Here is a 23,688-nt window from a genome sequence, read left to right on the forward strand (position 1 = left end):
CCTAGATGCTCTTAGTAAAGGTGGGGTTGGCCAGGCTTTCCTCTTTAGATTGTTGAAATTTTTATCGCACCTCTTCCAAAAGTTAGTCCATTTGCCATAGCCAAATCCTCATAGAATCATCCGTTGAATTTATCGATTGGGCTTGGGATTTAAGTGGAATATAGTAGTGGTGTGGCAGTCCATTGAATTTCATGGTTGGGGAACAAGGTACTTCCTTGACCGATGGTTTGATGGGCCTCAAGCACTCTTGAGATGTTGGTGTTGCATTAGATGGGGGAACCTCGACGAGTGCCACTGCCGATGGTGGTTGAGCTATTAATCGTGATAGCGATGGTTACGTTGCTTATTGAGCTTAGCTAGAGCAAGAGCCAAATAACAATATGCATCATGCCTATTAGTGTTTGTGTCTATTGGGTGAGGTTCAAGAATGTTTCAACGTGGACAAATAAGGAGTCGCCTTTGAGTTATTGAATAGACACTAGTATCGCGTTGATATTTATGCCAAGGTGGATGCATCCATGTGTGGCAAGGGAGGCTGTTGCTGTTAAATCTCATATTTTGATGATGAAACCACTTGATATGTGTTTATGTTTTAATTTGCATTTTGAGTGACGCAGGATGCTTCGATCAGGATGAGACAATTAAAGCAAGAAAATTCATGTTGTGCCGGAGGAACATGTCAGAAGATTGGACATCGAGCCGGTGGATCGGTCGACGTATCGACAGAAGGCTTCGGGCCGTAGACTCGGGCATCGGGCTAAGAAGAGCGGGTATTGTGCCAAGGATATCGGAGTTGTGGAGTCAACTGACCGATTGGGCAATAGGCCGTAGGAGAGGACGATGTGCCGAAGAATCGGACGAAGCGTCGAGGGACCAATGACATGCCGGACAACTTGGTTAATTGCTTAGGATTAATTGTCTTGATCGAAGTTTTATTTTACATGTGCAGGATTAACTACGATGGAAGTAAGACATGCCGTAGGAGTTGCGTCAGAGTCAAGACTATGATCACATTGGGAGTTCGAGAGTTCGACGGAAGTCTGGACGGTTGTCGGAGGTTCTGCGAGAACAAATCCAAGAAGTCCAGGAGCTTGCCAAAAGAAGCTCGTCGAAACTCGCCAAGTGGGTCGTCACAAGTCCAAGAGTTTGCCGGAAGTCCGCAGGAGCATCACCGAGGGTTCATCAGATGATCGACGGAAGTTCACCGGAAGCTCGCCTGAAGAAGCGATTGACGCACCGAAGCAAGCTGTAGTAAATGTCTTAAGAATTATCATAGTTAGCATGTAGATTAAGTTAAGAATGAGAGGTGATCCCATTAACTTAATCTAGGGGTAATTGGGCTCTTGACAGACCTAAATTGAGCCGAATGGATCAACCCATTTGGACCAGAATTCCTGCTAGGCGGTGGCACTGCCCAGGAGAGGGTCTCCCAGGAAAGCTGGGCGGTGCAACTGCCCCAAGCAGGCGGTGGCACCTCCAGGGCTCAGTCTCTGAGTGAGACTGGGCGGTGCAATCGCCCCTGTCAGGCGGTGGCACCGCCTAGGAGCTCAGTCTCCGAGCTCTGCCAGGCGGTGCAACCGCCCCTGTTAAGCGGTGGCATCGCCCAGAGGCTCAGTCTCCGAGCTCTGCCAAGCGGTGCAACCGCCCCAGTCAAGCGGTGCAACCGCCAGACCCTGGAATTCCGAGAGATGACAGTTTTGAGCTCGAAATTCAAATTGGTTTGGGGCCTATAAATACCCCACCCTTTCAGCAATGAAAGGGTAACCCAAAGCACCGAAAATTAAATCTTACTCTGTGAGTTTTAGAGCTCAAAAAGTGTTGTAAAGGCTAGAAGTTCTCCTCCCTCTTTTCTTCCAAGTTTTCATCTTTCAAGAGAGGAGAGAAATCTTGTAAGGGTTGTCTCCTAAGCCTGTCAAAAGGAGTGAATCTGTAAAAGGGTGGTTGGCCTTCGCCTATTGAAGGAAGGCCTCTAGTGGACATCGGTGACCTCGTCGGAGGAGGAAGCCAAAAGTGGATGTAGGTCAAGATTAACCGAACCACTTTAAAATTACGGTGCTCTTTGGTTTGCATTTATTCTTGCTGCGTACCTTACTGCAAACCTTCATATGTGCTTTACTTCCTCTTTACTTTTACTGCACTCTTTTACGAACTCACTTACAAGTTAAGTTTCCGAAAACGGTTTTACGTCGGAAATCGATTTTATCGTACGAACATAATATTTTAGTTTGAATTCCGATTTCTATCTTAACTGCAAACTTCCTGCCTTACTTTACTTTAAATATATTTTCATAAACTTTGAAAGTTATTATCTGTACGAAACGACTTTTATGTCAGAATCGGATTTCAACATACGAACACAGTTTTAATCGTCGAAAGTTTTCTGCTGCACTAATTCACCCCCCCACCCCTCCCTCTTAGTGCTCTTGATCCTAACAGTTGCCCCTTAGTGAAAGTGCTACGGTCAAGGATAAGGCCTCCTTGCTAAGCGTTTGTTAAGAGGATTAGTAGATGAACGTTCCTTCAATATTAAGCCCTCCTTCTTGCTCCAAAAACATTAGTATCGTGTCGGTATTTACGCTAAGATGGATGCATCTATGTGTGGCAGGAAAGCTGTTGCCCCCTCTTAAGCGAAAGTATTGTAGTCGAGGGTAAGACTTCATCGCTCAAGCATTTGTTAAGAGGATTAATAGATGAATGTTCCTGCAACATTTAACCATTCTTCTAATATTAAAATGTTTAAGGTGCCTCTAAGATGAAAATAATAAACTTTTAAAATGCCACCTATACGAAGATCAAGATCGAGAAAAATTTCTCAACTCGATATCTCTAATATCGATAACCCGAGATGTACAAGTATAAATACAAATAATCTAAAGAAGTTCGTTTTCTCTATATTAAAAATGAACTTTTATACTTAATTATAAAAGATAATTTTTTTTTTTATAATTATCTTTTTAATAATAATAATAATAATAATAAAATTTATGATTATCTTTTTAATCATAAATAATAAGAAAAAAACTTATAATTATCCTTCTAAAATGACAACGTATCCCCTATCGATGTATAAGCTTTATTTAAAATTTTAAAATTTGAGCATTGATGATCTTTTACCATCGTTTAAATTTGTAAAAAGCAGATTCAAATTAAAAAAATATAATTTTGTTTTTTCCTCTCAAATTAAAAAATATATTTCACAAGGAGCATCGGCTTTTACTTCTCATAAACCTTCAACTAAAACAAAAGGTGGAATAATGACAATCTGTTGATGCAAAGACCAGATGACGTTCGTGAACTCGAATAACGCAGCAAAAGCCAGAATTCTGCATGAATATGACACTCATGTCACCTGCCACGATTTGGGCAGGCGTTTGCGAAATGTGAGGGATCACCACACACGAAGCAGCTTCCAGATGCTGGCTCACCGGTTGCCGATACGAATGTAACACCATTAGTAGGTGTATTTCGCCGTCCCCGGGCGCGACCACCTCTCCTCGCCGTGGAAGATGACCTGCCGTTGCCCCCACGGGATCCACCATGTCCTCGTGTTCCACCATCTTCCAAGCTGTCTGCCCATCTGCATTCCAGAAAAGGATAAGATTGATTACTTTCGTCCACCCAAAAGGATTCTGGAGGGAAGCACAAGAAAAATCTTCTGTAACTGAGTTAAGTAAGCTTTCAGAGGGGTGGTTGAGGTGGCAGGCATGAAACAGACAAAACACACATAACCTTCATCGAGTCACTAAAGAAAGCATCAGATGCTGCGAACCCACAGAAACCATCATGAAAGAGATACGTACACGAAAAAGCCGCATTCTTGTGATTGGCAGGTGTAGAACTTCCTTCCTCTATTACTTTCTGTATTAGCAGTTCGCAATGCACAAGTTGCTCCACATGAGTTACACTGGACTTCACCTGCGTTTAATACATATGTGAGCCAAGATTACTGTTCCACTGTACAAGCATATTGATGAAGTAACATTAACTATCTAAGACCCTTTTAAGTGTCATGATCAGCAAGAGCTTTTGAGCCAACTGTTAATTGACTGCACTCATTCAGTATAGCTGAATTTTAAGGAGTAAGATATTTTATTTATTGAAGTGGAGAAAGAAATTCACAGCTGGAAGATTTTGCAAGCCGGATTACTGGAGATATTTGCAGGAAAGTAAGAAGTCATTTTTGGCTTGGTTGTTGATAATGCAGTGGTACTCAGCCCAATTGCAGGCAACGGAACAACCCAAAGATAAACCACAGATCATGCTATCAGACATATATATATATACACATACGCGTGCGCACACACACCACATTAAAAAAAGGCATCAATTGGTAACATTGGTGCTTTGACCATGCTATTAGAAACTTCTAAGTCATGGATGAATGATTGCTAATGGTTGCAAGTTCAGCTGCTAGTACCTACCACAAATGTATTAAGTCAACACGAGCTGGTCATATTGCGAAATAAGCAATGAAGACTTACCATTGCAGTAACTTCAATTTAATATAAACCACAGGTGTATGTTATAGCTTGGACAATGACATGTCAGACCAATGCAGTAACATCAATTTAATCTAAACCACAGGTGTATGATAGCTTGGACAATGCAATTAATAAGCTGAAGTTGCATTTTAGATTTATGCTGGTTTAAGAGCATTAGCAATTTAATACCTGAAATAATTCTAGCATTCCGGACTCGGGCAGGTTGAGCAGCACGTGGGCAGGAGGAATCCTGGGAAGGGCAATGATTTGAAGAATGCCCTGTTTGTCCACAGTGCAGACAGGGCTCCTGCCTTGAATTACCTCTACTTGCACTGCTCAGAGGCTCTGTGCCTCGCTGACCTCTCGCTGATAGAATCAGAGAAACCAAAATCAAATCAAACTTTACTATTATGATTTTGCTCAATGATAGAAATGTCCACTTATTATATTGATGACCCCCAATTACTATATAATGAGATCTGAATTTTAATGTTATTGAAGCTAACAAGTCACAGAATATGCAGAGCGGTATGATTCCATGTATGGTGAACTATAAGGGGAAATCTATATAAATGATGACATCAAAAAGTGCAGGACCTCTATCTAAATTGTGGTTGTAACACACGCAGGAATCTCTTATTACATTTAGTATTCTTTATGTCCTTTCCCAAGAGCTATTAGTATTACATACAAATTATGACTCAGAAACACTAGGCTTAGAAAACATAGCTTGTTATAAGTGTTAAGTACAAGGAAGATCTGAATAATGCAGGATCGAGATGAAATAATAGGTCAGCTTGCCCCCAAAAGAAAAAGATGGAAATTCTACTATGCCTAATCAGTGACATTAAGGTCAAATAAAAATATCATCCACTGTATTTTCTAGTGACAATAGAGCAACAATAGCAACAGGTCCCTTCAGAGATCTCAAGGAAGGGTTCAAAATGAAGCAACCATGGCCACATATATGCATAGAAAGAACAATGCTGCAGCAAAAATGATAAAAACCATGTATTGCATCATGAATTAACAATACCTGCAGATTATTTCCCTGGAAGACACAGGGAAATAAACATAATGGAGAACAATAAGAACCAAGGGGAAAAGGCTACTGGCAAAAAGAATGATAATTGCACAATTGAAAACTCATTGTACAATCCAAAGCTGACTTCTTTATATTCTGGAACAAACCTGACATGCCAGTATGATTATGAGATCCTGTTCCACAAATCTCAATTAGTTCTCTCAGTATCACATCACAGCCACCAATACAACCTAAAGAAAGAAATGTTAGCACAATAATTGAATAAAAGAGAATATAATGTACACTCAATGCCATAAGCTTCATAGAAGAAGTATGCCAATTGCCATCTGCCTTGCTTGATAGAAGATAATTCTATGATTAACTTTATTCAAACACAAAAAAGCCCCATAACTGAAAAGACTTTACAACAACAACAAGGTTGTAAAGTCCCAACTGAAAAGACTTTACTAGAAAATATAAATAAATATTTAAATCCTCTTTATTGAATTAAGGATATAATTTTTTATGACTTAATGATGGAAACATGGCAACAGATCCATCTAGCTGACCCTAGATATTTGGGACATTACGGTTTGTTATTGTTGGTTAATAGCATTATAGCAGTAATATGGAGGCTGGACAGAGGACAAAATCATGTAACAAATTGATTCTAGAGTAATTAAAAGGAACATTCCATAATCCATTTACTAGTTAAATATCTGAAATGATGTAACAATTCCCAAATCCAACTATTTCAACTCTCATTAGTGAAACATATAGACAGTGTTTGAAGAAGACCCAAAACAAACTTAACAAGAACACTTACAATCTAAATGTTGATTACTGTTGCAATGGCAGATTCATAATTCTTGGTAGTACAACAGCTCCCAGTACTTAAATACTGGAAAGTTTCAAGTTTGTCATGATCCAACACTGGTGAGACCACATGTTGCAGGTTTAGAATAAACCGATTCATCAAGTTGGGCATGCTTTGGTCTTTAACCTTTGTGCATCACGTAGTTGGTGCTTCTGGGATATCTCTACTTCCTAAGTTTTGGATCAAGAACTGCAAAAATGGATATGTAGGTGCGCACTCAACATTCTGAGACAAAACAAGATTTTGTACTGAGATAGGATTTGCACATACATGTAATGGGATGATGAATCTATTTGTTCACTTTATTGCCAAAAAAAAAAAGAATTCCTTCTATCTAATATGACACTAGTTATTCGTGAACTCAAGATCGATGTACTTGTAGCTTTCATAGGAGACTATAAATCATGTTTGCAATTGAATTTAATCACTGCAGCCATAATAAAGCTTACCCAAATGATCAACATCATAATTTGGAGGAATCTCCAGTCTTCGAAACTTAAACTGAACCTTGTAAACAGGACCTATATGTAGAATAACTTAATCAACACACAAGACAACATGGATAAGTAAAATAGCCCAACTTTTACAGCTCAGTTAGGATAAATGGTGATGTCAGGCAGACCTGGAGCACAACTGGAGCAAACATGATTGGTCACAGCTGCTTCTGATATTGATCCTGGAAGCCATACTACATTCCTACACTGAAATATATTCAGATAATTAGTGTACAACCACAGCCTATCAAAGAACCATTCCAGAAAACCATTACTAGGCATGGAAGTTTAGTAGCAATGATAATGAAAAATTATAGATGTGAGAATCATGGCATCACTTTTTATCAAATTAGTTCCAAATTCTAAATTTCTGATCTAAAACACTTCTTGTGTTTGGTAATAAGAATTGAAGGTCTCAGAGTGTTACAGATCAGATTGGTTTCAAGTACAAGCCCATTCCAAGTCAATCAAGCCAGATTCAGCTGATTGCAGAGGATGCAATCCAGTAAGACTTCTAAAACTTCGAGAGACATATTTCCAGCTGTTGGAGACATCCTGATTTGGTAAGGTCTAAAGATGAAAAATGGCTGCAAGAAGACTTAACTAAGAAATAAATAATCCTTCATCAATTCTATTGCAAGAAGGAAAGAAATCCATATGAAATGGTAGGGCTCAAGAGTCCTTAACAAAACAAGAGATGTCAACCCCTTCACAAACGAACTCCATCTGCAAGCACAATTGTAATGCAGAATGGCCTAGCCCAAGACCCAGCCCAAGTCAATTAAGCTGAAGGACTTCAGAGATGAGACCCAGGAGGACTTCTAGAGCTTTGTGATAACTCAATCATCAAAGAGATGTATGCATCTTAGAGCTCTGAAAGTCCTCCTGGGTCCCATCTTTAGAAGCTGATTGGAACTTGACCAGATTGACTCTGCCTGAAATTGGTTCAAGGCCAATTCGCTCTGTAATATAGGCAATGGCAAGAGGAGCAGTATGTATGTTCCTCAGTTGCAACCATCACCTGCATGTGACCCTATTGCATTCAAATTACCACAATAAAAGACTAACTTGCAAGCACCATCAACCTGCAGCTTCCTAAAAGACTAACCACCCACCTGCATGTGACCCTAGCATTCCAATGAGTACGTTTCAATCATGGAAAGAATCTCCAAGCAGGTGGGTGCAATGTTGCACACGTGTAAATCTCTTTACACTCTTGGCTACTCTGTGACATACAACTCAACTTCCATTCTCATCATCATTGGCATGACACCTCCTTGCACAGCACTGATAAACCATGGCTGTCATTGTATTGTTCTAATGGTTGTAGATTTTACTTAATACGTAGCAGTCTTAAGAGCCTAAAATTAGTGTCATTATTTTTGTCACAAGAAAGTCAATGATTTTACTTAATTTGTTTAATTATACAACAACAATAACAACTACATTAAGCAGAAAGATGATATCTGCAACACAAAAACTTGAAGAAAACTATGATTGAGGAAATCATTATAACAGAAAAGAAGCCCTTTATGGTGAATTATAAGGTGCAACATGAAGGTCTCAAAGATAGCAACTCACATTAGGAAAGCGCAAACATCCCACCATATAATCACCATTCTGGAGAAAGAAGAAACAGATTAATATTGAAGAAAAGATCAGATAGAATTTGTCCTTTGAAGATGGAATGAAACAAAAGAACAGAATAACTACCAGTCTTCGCTTCAGCACCATGTCAGCTTCACTGCATAAACTACATGGCCTTACAGTCTCTCCAACATTATGTGCATCCCCAGCAGATCTATTAGATAAAAAAAGGAATTGGAATCCTAAATCCAAAAGAGCATGAGTGAAAAAAATGCATGATTACCTCTCAAAGAATAAACCCATTGCTTCCAGGAGTTTCACTTTATTTCGCCTTGCCTACAGAACACACTTTTGGAATAAACATTTAAAAGGAAGCAAAAGAAAGAAAGTAATCAATATGAAACACACGATTTTAAAAGGTGTAGCAGGATTATTAGCAATAAATACAAGGCATTTCCACTCATTTAGATTGTAGCACATACTATTACCCAAACACAAATTTGTCACTGGGCAGAAAGGGTTCAAACATTCCAGCTTATTCAGGCAAAAGAAAAAAGTAAGGTCTATGTACGACAAATATCTAAAAGGTGTTTATTTATACTATGTAGTACTAGAAACTAGAAAGGTTTCATTCTTTTATATGTGAACACTTAACAGGAACTGGCATAAAATGAGATTGAGTTTTGCCAAAATGTTCTCAAACTTGGTTGTAAAATACATTGTTCTGCATATTTTTCTCTAGCCTATATAGTTTTTAAGTACTAAGACAAAACAACTAGTCAATTCTAGAATCTTCACTAATCATGATTCAGTTTAATTTGAATAGTTAAAGCAGATTACCTGACAAACTGATTCAATTTATTTGACACTTCCCTAACTTAGGTGGACAAACTGCAATCAGATTCAAACCTACATATAAATCATTTTTTGCAGAAGCACGTAAAATCATCAGTTCCCATCCTTGTAGACTTGATGCACTTCAATAACAGAATGATAATGTATGAACCCAACAAATTTCATTCAGTTCATTCATAAGGCCTACTAAACCCACTTTTGTTGATGATCAAGCAAGCCAGCTACTTTAGTTCATTTTCTAAGGCAAGAGAATGAAAATAGGCCAAATATTTTAACCATGTAAAATATGCGGATCTTGCAAAGTTTTATACAAGAATCTAAATACCACTGACTAGATAGAAAAGACTATCCAAAGGCTAATTAAAATAATTAAATAAATACTACAGTTGAAATGTTAAAACACAAGTATCATGGTGTTCTACTGAATATTTTAATGTAACGATTAGGCTTTAAGAATGTGACTGAGTTAACCAGACTTACATCTAGAAAACAAGCTTTCATCTGTTGTAAGCAGCTCTCTAAAACCTCAGATTTCCTCTTTGTACCTATGCTTACTGCTTTCATATCACACTCCATCATCGCTCTGAGATAGGGTTTCCAAAGTTCATACCTGAATGGAGTATACACAAACATTCAAAAAAATAAAAAAAAGAAAACCTAAATTTATTTTATATTACTACAAAACTAGTGTTCACAATTTATTAGTAGATAGGTCAACAAATATAAATGGAATCTTATAAAATCAAAAATCCCCTGGGACGTGACCAACATTATTTCATTAATTAAGAAATTCCTTATTGTGACAAGTGCACGATGTGCAGTAGCTATACAAATTTATTTCAAAAGGTAGTATTATATTCTCTAATGTTCCATGAATAAGAGTTCAAGAATAATGAAATAAATCACCTTTTTCTACATGCAAAGGAAGAGGACATTAGTTTGAAAGTTAGTTTAAAAAGGTAGGGTTAACATATTTTTTTAACTTTCAAACTAATGTCCTCTTCCTTTGCATGTAGAAAAAGGTAACCAATATTAAAGAAGGCAACAAGAAGCTTCAACACCATAAACTTGCAACTATGTAGACTTTGAACATATAGGTTCTGCAGGAGGGAAAAATTATAATAGCATATCATTTTACTGTTTGAGTGCTCCATGTACCATACTAGATGTAAAGAGAGTAATTTCATGCTGGATGACACATGTTATGATACACAAGACAAGATAACAATTATTTACGTACCCCATCTCATCATAGCCCATCACTAATGCTTCACCCTGCCATTAATAGATTACATGGTCAGCCAAAAATTTAGTCAACAAGAATTAACTGATATGTGAAAATCATAAAACTTCTATGAATTAATGGAAGCAATTTGATCAATATAACAAAAAACAAAGAAATGTTTGATTGAACTCTTCTAGGCAAAGCATGAGAAGATGAAGTATGACCAAGATGAATGACGGCGACAAATGTGACAAAAGATGAACTAACTATAATGGCTGCTTATTCAATATAATATCAAACAGACCTGTTTTGATAAGATGTCTTTAGCAAGTGATAGAAGAGACCCCTAGCAGTGTTAGGCAAAGCAAATCCCAAGTAAGCTTATTAAACAACAGCCAATAAATATAGGAGGTGATATACGAACCACAAATTTCACAAATACTTTGCAGATATTTTTTATTTTTTTATAGAAGAAGAAGACATCTTGACTAATTTTTGGGCTCACAGCAATTTCCAAACTTAGGTCAAGCATTTACATGCTGTTCCATGCCGAATTGGTCACTACCAGTCAATAAAAATGAAATCCATGTATGTAATCAGATAATTTATATGTGCATGTATATACTGCCAAACTGGTAAAACACATACACGTAATTTCTCAAGTAAAATAACTCGTGAACTAAACAGAAATAATTAATTGTCAGATAATTGCAATAGTATGAGGAAATGCAAGAAAAATGCAGTAAATTTACATATTTAGCTCAACAATAGAACTTAACAAATCACTAAAAGATGTCAATATTAATCTCTGTAAAGAAAGACAAAAAATAACATCATTCTCATAAATATATCCTACGGCAATAAAGAACAACACATTGTATCGACTTCAAGATTATATAGTATATACACTGCTCAACATATGGGTATTCACATTAAATATTGAAATGAAGATTGAAAATCTCAATCTAGTGTCAATACCAGTAGACGACTAGACTGGTGTGGCTCTGGTTTAAGGACAATTTACCGACATTCGGTACAAGTCAAAACCACCTAGACTAGAGAGAAGGGGAGGACGAAAGAAGAGGAGGATGAGGCATAATAATAGGACTAGGAGGAAATGGAGTTCCAGACAAGGAGCAGATGACAGTGACATGACAGGATGTTAGAGGCACAGTTGTGACACAATGGGGAACAGGCAGAGGCAGTGACAGGAGAGGAGAGAGAGAGAGAGAGAGAGTACACATCGGTATACAGGTCATACATCAAACAGTTTCTTTTTTGGTTCCTTTTCAGTCTTTTTAGGTTTTTTTTTTCCAAAAATCAATATGTTCGGGTATACTAACACTTGATGTACCAACATTCGATATGTTGGTATGTACTGATATGATGCCAGTCTGATCCCTGACCAGTACACAAAATTGTGAACTTTGGCTTGTCTAATATAAATTAGGCTCGTTTATCATCATTAATTATGTATGGCATGACTTAGAAGAGGTAAAAAAGGAATCTGGAATTCGGTTTGTCATAAATAAACAGATGTTGGCAATGAACCTTTGACTTGGATTACTTGTCTGACTCAACAGGATACTAGATTAACAAAATGTGGAAAATTCAAAGAGGTAGAAATTGGCAAATCCTTGGTGGCTAAATCTCACTAGTCTGATCAAGAGTATAGACAACATGTGATCAAAGTATTCCTTCATGGGAAGCTCTGGATAGGTCTTTCAAAGAAAAGTTATTACTATAAGGTTAAAAAAAGAAGTGACTAGGATCTACAGTTTCTAACATAATGCCCATGTAACACTCACAAGACTTCCTGCATACACTTCTCAAATGAAAGGGCCATGTATATCGAAGAAAGAACAGACTTGAAGGGATGCAACATACCTCCAATGATCTTAAAGTGCGAAAGAAGGGAATTTTTCGAGATCTAAATGGCCATGTATTCCCACAAAGAACAAACAAAATTGAATTTATATCTTTAAATTGAACTGCATTGTTATTTAACTGCCATAAACTTTTCCATCTTATAACAAGCATGATCTAGCAACTAACAATAGATGGAACAATTTTAATTTTAAATCATAGAGTTTGCATGGATGCTTAATTGGTTGCATGAGTTATACCTAGTGATTAAGAAGAAAAAAAGGTACAAATATAAAGAGCTACAAAAGCATGAACAAAAGGCAATGAGAATTACTAGGTTTGTCGGTGAGAAACGAGTATTTGAATCTTTTGTTGCATAGCACCGATCAAGTAACTTTTTAATGTGATCGTGCATTGTCGCATCAGTGCCAATTCCTGCCTGAAAGCAGATTGAGCTAAGTGATACATCATCAAAAGATGACTTATGCAAGCATGTGTGCACCAAAAGAAAAACAAAAGCACAAGGACTTATACAAGCATTCATAGACACACCAAAAAAAAAAGAAGAAACAAAAGCAGGACTTGTAATAGTGGATGCTTACCTTGTCCATACAACTAAGTAGATCAGCTTCACTTAGAAGAGGAGGTGGTCTGGTCACCCCTGAATCAAGGGTCAAACTGGTTGGAATAAACTGTGAAAAGATAGAGCAACATTAACTCATTATTGAGCTTTATTGAACATAGATATCAGTATAAATACAAACATACACAAAAATAAGCAAAAAATTAGAGGCTCAGTATTAGTACATATGCTAGATATGTGAAGTCCTACTTCGAAACTCAGTTTTGTTTAAGAGAATCATAACTAGAAAAAGAAGTGGAAAATTTTCAGAAAAGGAATATCAACATTTAAATATAGAAAGCTTCCAGCTGGTGAACTCCTCTGGCAATCATGAACTATGGGATATACTTATCAACAAATCCATTCAGATTGTCCACAAAAGCCAAAAAAAGGCTGATGATGAAATTTCACGGAAACCAAAAATTAGAAATTAGAAAACAAGAATAAAGATCAAGGACCATTTAAGTATCAGGTGATGCTAGGCTTTTGAAACATCAGAGGTACAAAAGCCTTGAACATGACGCACATCTGATAGCCTACCAAACACATCTAGCAGTGAAATCTCTAACCAATAACAGCCAACTCACTCAAAGCAGACATCAATAAAGGATATCTGGAAACAATTTGGATTCAGAAAACTATTCTAAACTTTCCATTTCACCAGTGAGTGAGTAGCTCATACTATCCAATTTCGCACCCCACAACTTATGATGGATTAAGGCATCACAACTCCCCTATCACATCTCCAACATCCTGGCGGTAACATATAAGCCAAAATCCTTCCCTGGCAGATAGCATGTAGGATTAGGATTAGTACTGTCCATTGATTGGTTTGAAAGCAACATGCTCTGAGATCCAACTGATCTAAACTCAATAGCCTAGTCCAAGTATTCACTTAAATTGGTACACCTAATACGGTACGGTTTATATAACTAACCTTTAGAAATCTACCAAGGGTGGTGTTTAGTATTTTAAACTTTTAGTTTAACCATGGCATATGTAAAAGTCAAACTTAAGCTAATCAAACAATTAGTTCTAATCCAATATTGCAATCTTGACAATCGAACCCATGCCAATCATTGACGAGACAAGTATGGTCCATAACACACAGGTCAACATATGGTACACGGTTAGATACCATTATCCTAGAAGAGGGGAGAAGGAAGAGTAGAGTAGGAAGAGTGCCAAGTGCAGGCTAACAACACGAGAGGCAACGAAGCGAGTTTAGAGATGGGTGTGGCGCTAGCAATAAGCTCAATTTACACAGGTTACCACCAGGTACATACATGTTCAGAAAAAATTGCAATCCCTGGTTCTAACAAATAGATGATATCTGATTTAAGCAGGATCATTGTCAACAATCCACCTATGGAGGCTTAACTATGCTTATAGTAGAGCCTAAGAAAAATTACATTTTTCCCAAAATTCAACTTAACTAGTCCAATCTCATGTTGCAGACCAAAATCCTATTTAGAAATTAAATGATGAATCAAGTTAAAGAAAGGACTAACATTTTCCCAAAGGCTGCACATGAAAATCTTTTCTTTTAGTAAAGTAAGAATGGACCCCTCTTTCAATAAAATACTCCAGAAATCAGTATATAAAGTAGTGTTCTTATCTTTTTTTCAAATAGCATCTTCTTAGAATGTAATTTTTAGGGGGTTACAAGCAAAAAATTGCTTCATAAATTTTAACATATAATAACCTTTCTTGGGCATGGATCAAACCAGTATTCAGCTCAAAATAATATGCTATCTTTTTGCTTAGCATGATCATGTTAAACTACTTAAAGTACAATGAATCTCATAGGGAGGTTCAAGTATAAAACAAGTTACAACTCAAATTTCAAATTTTCAATTAAGAAATAAATCTACAGAACAAGTGAAAGGCAATAACATACCTGTTGCCCGATTGTGTATGTAGGAACTATATTACCTCCCCATGATTCAAACCGATAAACATCCAAGTAATTTTTCTATCAAAGAAAAGAAAGTTCAGAACATAAATTAATACTTAAATAAATTTCCTACTTTTCCAGTGACCAAAATTAAGTATCTTTAAGAATGATTCAGAAAATAAGAAATAACTTTTAAAATTCTTTAGAATAAGAAAAGTGACCAGAACAATAGCATAAATATTAACTTAACAATCATGCAATGCAAGCAACAAAGTGAAGATAACATCTTCTACTCATATGTGAGCAAAAGTTGGTCTAAGACTGCTTCCTAACATTCTATGGTCAAGCATTAAGCAAACTAAATGTTCCTTGTTTGTGTAATCCACAATGCTTTATGAAAACCACAATATTCATATGTAGTAATTTGCAGTTTCAATTCTTCTAGGAAAACACTAAGTTCTTCAGAATGTTAAGGTCGATAACATCATACAAATATTCTCTCTATATGAACAAGATCTCTTTCACCCATCATTATCATCCAAGACATAAGGCATGCCAACATGTAACTTTGCTGCCATCGATCCCATGTGATCTGAGCTGTTTGCCACATGCTATAATCGCATAGGAAAATCAAAAAACTTGTTTACCAGTTACCACAACTTCACAATATCATCTCAAGTTCCAAAAACTGTCATCTATCATTTGCAAGACTGCCTTATTTTCAGCAAATTGCAAGCATCAACAAGGAATTATTTGATTGTGCAGTCAGTTCATAGCAAAATATTAGTTTATAATCCTCTCAAAAAGCCTATTTACATAGTTATTTCCTATTAATCTGGATCATCTGCTCTCTGCAAGAAAGAGTAATTGAAGTACCTAATATTGCAGAAGTGGCAAGAATGAAGGTTGGTAATAGCAACTAGGAAACAAGCCATAAATGCTTGTAAAACAAATAAAAAGAAATAGCATAAACAAGTCAAGGAAAAATCAAACTGATCCATCAAAAAACGAAACAACCAGAAAACAGCTACACAAACAAGAAACAAACATATATCATCACCGAAGATTAGTAATAACAAGCTAATGTAACTTACAGCTATTATCACACGTCCTGATGCAGAAAACTGTTCACCAGCAATGTCAATTTCAACTGTAGTTTCAGCTCCAACTGCAGGTTGTGAGACGCATGCAAGAAAATGACGTACAACAAGCTCATACAATCTCTGGATAGAACAATTAAGATAAAATATAAACTTACTAGACTATTAGAAACAACAGATACACCTTAATCCAAGAGTTAAATCAACTAAATCAAAACCAAATATGTGACTTGCATTATAATTTAGTTGCTTGTGTACATACATTGTGGTCTTGGCTCCACCCTGTTTCACCAGCAGAGAATTTTGTTGGATGAATAGGAGGGTGGGCCTTGTCATCATGCCCACCATTGCTAGGGTTTCTCCAAAGCCTTGCTTCTACATCCAAAAGTTGTTGCGCATATGAACCCCAAATTGGATGTGTTACTTGCTCCCGCACAATGGCCTAGGCCATAAAATGGTCAAGAAATAACTGAACATTATAACAAATGAGCAATATAAAAAAGGTGAAATAACATCCAGTATATTAGCCAATGACAGCAGGAAAAGGATTATTATTTACTATTAAATGGATGCAATGACATCAGGTTGCGACTACTTCAAAAATAGAAAACTAAAGCTTCAACAACAATTATATGCATACAGATCTGACTTCACGAAGCAAAAAAACAAACAGAGAGCACAGAGAATAATATAACTGAGACATAATGTTGCTAAGTCATTGATAACTTACTTAGCAAAGAAAAAGTCACTAATCTTCCAAACAAACATGATTATCCACAATTTCTTTACAATGTGGCACCATATTAATACCCATGGCTCATGGACCATGAGGTCAAAAACTTTTCAAGGCCTCAGGATAATTAAAAAAGATGGTCAAAGTGATACCTACAGAATCTAAATTTTTGGAGGCAACAAATAGCCCATACAAAAGTCATTCTATAAGACAATCAACAAGTTGCTAAGATAAGAGAGAAAAGAAAGAAAAAGAGGCAAAAGAGTTCAGATCAGTGAGACAAACACATAAAATAAAAGAAATTACTAAAAAATTAGGGGGGCTTCTACAGTTTTATGCACGGTATGCAATTTCGAATAGTACCATCCGGTACGGACGGTATGTACCTGTCCGACGGCATACCGATACGCAGACCGCCCGCTATCGTACGCTCTGGTGTATTGAGCAGTACATGGTACCATACCGTACCGAGCCAACCTCGAAACATCGATACGGTATGTTATTGCATACCTTGGTTTTATGAGACATCAGACCCAAAGGAACAAAAACAGAATGTAGCCTTGTTGGAAAATGCAACAATCAAAGTTCTAGTTCGGGAAAATTATGTCATTTCTGGTCTTATCTACATAATACATATGTGCAATGATTTACAATCTGGATACTACAGCATGATGAACGTTCTAAGACTTCTAAAAGGAAAGGAAGAGCAACAAAGAAACACATACACATTTAGTAGATGGCTAGTACTTGAATTTGCACTTTCATACTTTTAAATCAACCTTACAACACTCATCCACATGCATAATATACATGATATAAATAAATAAATAAATGTGTATATATATATATATATATATATATATATATATATATATATATATATATATATATAGAGAGAGAGAGAGAGAGAGAGAGAGAGAGAGAGATATGTGTGTGTGTGTGTGTAAACATGCTCTCCATGATCCAAGTAAATGTATTATGTTCACCTAGGTGATCTAAAGAAGTCTACCTCTATCCTACCACGTCTTAGCATTAGTAACTTTCTACATTCTTACATTTATCATAGGTACCAAACAAACCATGCTCCAAGGTTCCTCAGAAAACAAAAATAGTTTGCCAACCAACTATTTTCTTCAAAATAGTAATATGCTGATTTTATATATCTCCTCGTGTAGCACTAAAGAACTAAAACCCACCAAGGATGAAAATTCTTCCATCAAAAAATCATTCCAGTGAAACAATCATCAAGCAAAAAGGAATGGCAGTAATAAAAGTGTTTCTCTCCTTGTAGAAAATGTAACAGGACAGTAATCATTGTTAAAGACATTTATATATTTGGATAAACATTTGAGTGTGAAAATTCATACTTAATCATCATTTTCATAGTTAATGCAGAATGAAAAATGATCCAGATGATGAGTGTGAATCCAACAAATAGAAGAATCATTCGAAAACATAAGAAATCAACAAAAACTGAGAAAGATCAAGTGAAGGCTTAACATAACTTGCTAAACATCCTCCTCTTTTAAAATCATCTTCCTCCACTGCTTCCTCCTTGCCTTCCTCAGTTTTTAAGTGAATCCACCAAATAGAATAATCATTCAAAAATGTTTTCAAGTGGAGAGGAGGAAGGGTACCTGTTTTTCTATTCATACAAAGACATCAAGATTTCCTTTCATCCTTATCCTAACTTGCTAAACGTAACTGTTTTTCTTTCAAAAAGAAAATGTTCAAGTGATCATAAAGCAAGTTCTATTGTGCTATACAAGAAGATCAAGAAAAACTAAGATACCAACATGTAAGTCTGTGTTCACTGAGAAGCCATCAGTCTCAGTACGAGGGTAGCTAATGAATCCAGCCTGATAAAGTTCTTCTGCTATCTAGATATAAGAGACAAGTTAGCATCACAATTCCAGTGATAAGCGAAACATAAAAAGGCCAAGAGACATGCAGCACAAAATAGGAAAATGAGAAAGAAACTCTTAAATCTATCAAGATGATTAGCAATTTAGCATCATAAAGCAACAGGTCCAAGAGTACCATCCAACTATACAGAGTTCAAGTTGAACCAGAAAAATATAAACCAATACAGTAATCATGACAATTGGCTTTGAATACTCAGAACCTACCATGAAATATATGCAGTCTGAAAATTGGTTCTCTCTATGAGGTTAAATGCTTATGGCTAACTTTTAAATACAAAATATGATAAATTGGAATATCACGAAATAAAGATTCCAAACCAACTAGTTTTTTTTTCATTTTAATCCACTCAAACATTGTGTCCATAACTCAAAAGGTTAGAATGGTATCAAAATATAGTACTTCAGGCTAGGGTTCCACTCTTTCAAAGTGATGGTTGATAGCAGCAAAGCACCAGAACACAATAAAGCAATGTCAGGAAATGCAGTGGTGGCAGAGAACTAGTGGTACCTTTCTCCTTTTTTCTACTCTTCCACTTATTCCTTTTTTATCCTCATCTTTCAGAACCCTGTGAGTTCATTGTTTATATCCTTTTTCTGATCATTATAATATAGTTCATTGCTAGCAAATTAGAGTAGTTTATCAAAATTTTTAACACCATGAAAGCTGATCGAAATGACACATCCAGATTAATAAGCACGAACATATTATAACCAGAAACAACTTCTATAATCATTACTAAGGAAATTGATAGGTTAAAGCAAAAACCAGAAAGCAGCTGTGTTTGTACCTCACCTTCATTGTGTGCTCCGAACTCATCCTGAAAAATCTGGAGGCACGTTTCTGAAGTTCAACTGTACTCAAAGGATATGGAGGATACTTCAACTTCTCCTGGTGTTTAACATTTTTAACCTGAAAATGCAGGAAGCATAAACCTAATACCGTGCATTGCTGGACATCGAGTAGGTTAAATAGCATGACTGGAAACTCACAGTTGCAGCTGGTTCTTCAACGCACATCTCATAAATTACAACAGCACTAGTGTAGTCAAATAAATGGCCACGCCTGCATAGAACAAGTATTGTTTATAAAACATGTGTATGTATAAAACGTAAATAGCAGAATATCAAACGATATTACATCCAAATAAAATTAGCAGTTCCCTCTTCTGAAGTATGAGAACAGTTAATTGTCCAAAATTCTTCAGCTTCATGGGATTGTATTTCCCAATATCTTTCCACAATGAAACCAAGAGTAGGGAACTGCACCAGGCAGAGAAATTTCATTATAAATCAATCTACAGAATATGATATCTGAAATATAAAGTTCAATGGAACCAGATTAATGATGCTTAGTTCTCAACTTAAATAAAATAGATATACAGTACAAAACCTGACATGGACCATAGCTTAGTACAAGACTCCTATTATCACTGGCAAAATCGAGAACAAATAAGTCTTTTAGTAGCATAGTTTGGAACCTAGTAAAGGAGGCACCTATTCGGAGATCAATTTCCTGCAAGATATCATCGTTTATTAGTTTTCATTTGCAAACCAAATATAGGAAAATATAGAAAAAATGTAAATAGAAAATTTATTCCTTTAATAAGTTCAACCATAATTTTCCAAGTATTTTACCCAATAATTTGGTAGTCAAAGGTGAACCTATGAACTGGAATCAAACAGATCATTGTTATAAGTTATAACAATAATTTACCTGCCTGGCATCTACTGCATCTGAGAATAATTTGTTGGGTCGTGCAAGATTCTGCACAGAATGGTGTATTTCCCTGCCAGTTCTTAGAAGTTAGCATCACAAGCTAGTTAATGCAAATGAAGCAACAATATAGCCAGAAAGTAAGCACAAGGCACCGATCGATTAATGCAGAGAAATGAGCCCTCCAAATGTTGAGATGATCATTGACAGATGTGCAAACTTCTATGACTTCAAAGGCAATATTTTCACCCTCTCTATCACAGTCCAGCCACAGAACAAGCCACTGGCATCTCCTTGCTTCCTCCTCCAAAGTAATTTTGATGTCCAACTTATCCTGCACTTCCAGGAAATAATGAAATCTTACAATCCTATGTTTCAGATCAAAAGATAGAACAGGAAGGCAACATCAAGTATCTAATCAGGTACAAGTTGAAGTTGCAAATGCATTGTCTATCTAGATTAGGAGAACAAAGAAGTGAGATGAACCAGCTTAGAAAGAACATGCCAATGTTTGTCTGTTTTCTGATCCACAGATTTGCATGCACAAGCCACACAATATCCAGAATGATTGCCGCCACCTCAGTATTGACTCTGATGCTTCACACATTCAGACTGTCCTTTCTTCATTATTATATGTATTATTTGACTAATTTGCCTTATCAGTCATTATTTTTATCTGAAAACCCAAGTTCCATTTTGCTAGCATCTGTTCAATTCCTTCTATAATGTTCTTTTAAAGTGAAATCATAACTTCATGATAGTTCTGCACAAGCAAAGAAATGACTTACATTTAGACCCATGGACCTAAAACCATTGAACATGAAAATAGCCAAGGAAACACACACAACCAATGTATTAGAAAATTTTCTGATTCTATTGACAGCTTAGGAATCTGATGGCAATTTGTCTATATCGACTACTGAAAACATCATCAACAAATCAAATAATATGTTACAGCATGCACTCTTGGAAGTGAACTGATTTTACTTAGCATAACTATCTATCTTACCAAGAAACCTAAATATTCTTGCACTTCACTCGATTGACTGAGACAAATACTCAGCACTGAGTGTGAAGGTAAAAAATGTAAGCACTGCACTTCATTACCAATTATGGACAAGCTATAATATGATGCAGTCCATACAACTCAATCGAAAGGAGAAAATGTCAGCAAAAAAGTAGGTGTCTATGGCATTAAAGTTGTTGGTAAAGGTAAAGATAAAAAAGAGAACAACATGCCACCACTCAGAACACAACAAATGAGAAATAAAGCATAGATGAAGTAGAAGCACTTCAGTGATATTATTGAAGTCTAACGATGATGGGACAGAAGAAATGTCAGAAAATAAAGAAAGACGAAGCAAAATGAGAAGGGAAACCTCACAACCAGAAACAGCCAGGAGTAAGAAACATAAGACTAGCATTTTAACATCTTAAATGCCTGAGAGAAGTACACATTTGGTGCATGTGCTCCCCTTCATGAGACACAATGTGAGATCCAACTCACTGGTCTGATAGTTTTGTTTCCTTCAATTGGTACTCAACCAGGTTCACTGGGTGAATATTTAGCCATTACATTACATATCCAAAAAACATGTGAAAAAAGGAGTTACAAGAGAACTGTAGGGTGTATAATTGGTAAAATGATCTTGATCCCTTAATTTGTAGCCATATCATGATAAAACATATGAAAAAAGGATAAGAATGTTGAGATGGAAGTGTAGAGTTATAGGAAAGATAGAAAAAGAAATATTTTTATTCATGAACAATTAGATATCGTTTTGATAGAGAATAAGATAAAAGAAAATCATTTAGAATGGTATAGGCATGTACTTAGGAGACCTCTAAATGTGATAGTAGATAAAATGATTAATGCTAGTGATACGAAGAGAGATAGAGAAAGATCTAAAAAATTTTAATAGAAACTGTAAATAAGGATTTAAGTACTCTAAACTTAACTAAACTTATGACTTTTTACATATCTCAATAGCAGCAAAAGCCCCATGCAGCCAACCTCAAACAGTTGAGACTTACAAAATTGTTATTGTTGTATCGTGATAAAAGGACTCGGATGCTTGAGTTATTTCTGCACATTTTGGTGCTAACCATCAGAAACTGTGTAGGGCTCCCTGTCCAAAGACTTCTAAACTCATTGTTCCCCAGAACGCATCCTCTACGGGAATCCCTCCCTATCATCATCCCAAGAGTTTAGATATTTGGACTTCAACATCTTGTTCTGCTCATCCTTACTAACAGAATATATCTAAATATGTAGATAGATGAAACACAGCAACAAAAGGACGGCCAACTTACCACATTCATGATAGGGCCACCGTATATCTGCCGGAGGATCCTTTATAACTCAGAAAAGGAAAAAGAGAAAAGAGAACGACCCATTGAGGAGCAGCACAGCAAGTGGAAATTCTACCAAATCTCCAAGAAAGGATGAAACCCTAAATTAGACGTAGACAAGAATCTAAAATGTTAAACATTTAAAATCCTAAATCGCTATTTTTCTAGCAGCAAACAGAAGAAACAATATGAAGAATCCAAAGGATAAAAATTCAAAACTTAATACCAAAGATAAAAATTGCAAACAAACATCCGTATGCAAAATTGTTGCAATACACTAATTCGAAGGGCTAATTGATAGATGGAAGGATCGATCCATTTACCTGAGGGACGTGCTTGCGCACGGGGGCGTGGTAGAGGTCGGCGGGGTCGCAGGAGTGCCACTTGCGGAAGCGGTCATCGAACTCGAGTTCCATGAGGTGGCCGATGACGGAGGTGACAAGCATGTGGCACGCCTGACTGCCAATGGTGTACTCGAACTCGAACACCCGATTGTACCGCGACCGCCCCAGCCTCGACCGCATCCCTCCGCTGCCGCGCGACAAGATCTCCGCCACCGCCTTCGCCACCGACGGCTTCTCCGCCACGTTCAGCACCCGGATCATGCGGCCTCCGCCGCTGCGCCGCGACATTTGGAAATGGCGCTTCCCAGAGCGCGCTCCGCTCTCGCCCTATAAACGAAACGAGACCAACGGCGGGGATTTCAAATTCGAGGCAAGCGCGCAAGTTCGCCGATGGGTTATTACCCAACCCTCGTCGCGAGCTATTTAGAGGACAGAAGGGATCCGATTTGATTCTTCTAGGCCGGTTTTAACCGGTTTCATCATTACAATCCGATTGAGCATTTACCGTTCTATGTGATTCCACTCCGACTCAATCAGAAGTAAACGAAGCCGGTAAAACGGATCGAGTAGATGCGAATATCTTAAACGATTT

At 36.8% G+C, this 23,688-nt stretch overlaps 1 protein-coding gene across 1 annotated transcript; it reads right to left on the minus strand.

The window, feature by feature from the left end:
• Positions 1-3,063: 3,063 nt before the first annotated feature.
• LOC135675635 (DNA topoisomerase 3-alpha-like) lies at positions 3,064-23,517 on the minus strand. The gene is made up of 24 exons (XM_065185984.1): positions 23,076-23,517; positions 20,556-20,734; positions 20,401-20,473; positions 20,077-20,199; positions 19,825-19,946; positions 19,677-19,749; positions 19,480-19,596; positions 18,558-18,641; positions 16,291-16,470; positions 16,023-16,151; positions 14,932-15,006; positions 13,012-13,101; positions 12,744-12,848; positions 10,559-10,593; positions 9,799-9,928; positions 8,747-8,799; positions 8,590-8,677; positions 8,458-8,496; positions 7,005-7,083; positions 6,832-6,903; positions 5,673-5,756; positions 4,671-4,847; positions 3,801-3,915; positions 3,064-3,577 (listed from the first exon to the last, which is right to left on the minus strand). The coding sequence occupies exons 1-24, from the start codon at positions 23,382-23,384 to the stop codon at positions 3,346-3,348; spliced, it is 2,763 nt and encodes a 920-aa protein (XP_065042056.1). The 5' UTR covers positions 23,385-23,517; the 3' UTR covers positions 3,064-3,345.
• Positions 23,518-23,688: the final 171 nt, after the last annotated feature.

The sequence above is a fragment of the Musa acuminata genome, chromosome BXJ1-6, assembly GCF_036884655.1.
Source record: "Musa acuminata AAA Group cultivar baxijiao chromosome BXJ1-6, Cavendish_Baxijiao_AAA, whole genome shotgun sequence".
In the NCBI taxonomy this organism is placed as follows: Eukaryota; Viridiplantae; Streptophyta; class Magnoliopsida; order Zingiberales; family Musaceae; genus Musa; species Musa acuminata.

Bases quoted from the DNA above. Each gene is read 5' to 3' on its own strand.
- LOC135675635 (XM_065185984.1), bottom strand. From the start codon at position 23,384: ATGTCGCGGCGCAGCGGCGGAGGCCGCATGATCCGGGTGCTGAACGTG. The intron at 20,474-20,555 runs GTGCCTTGTGCT...AAGAACTGGCAG, and splicing joins TTCTCTGCATTAATCGATCG to GGAAATACACCATTCTGTGC. The intron at 8,678-8,746 runs GTAATCATGCAT...TTTATCTAATAG, and splicing joins ATGGGTTTATTCTTTGAGAG to ATCTGCTGGGGATGCACATA.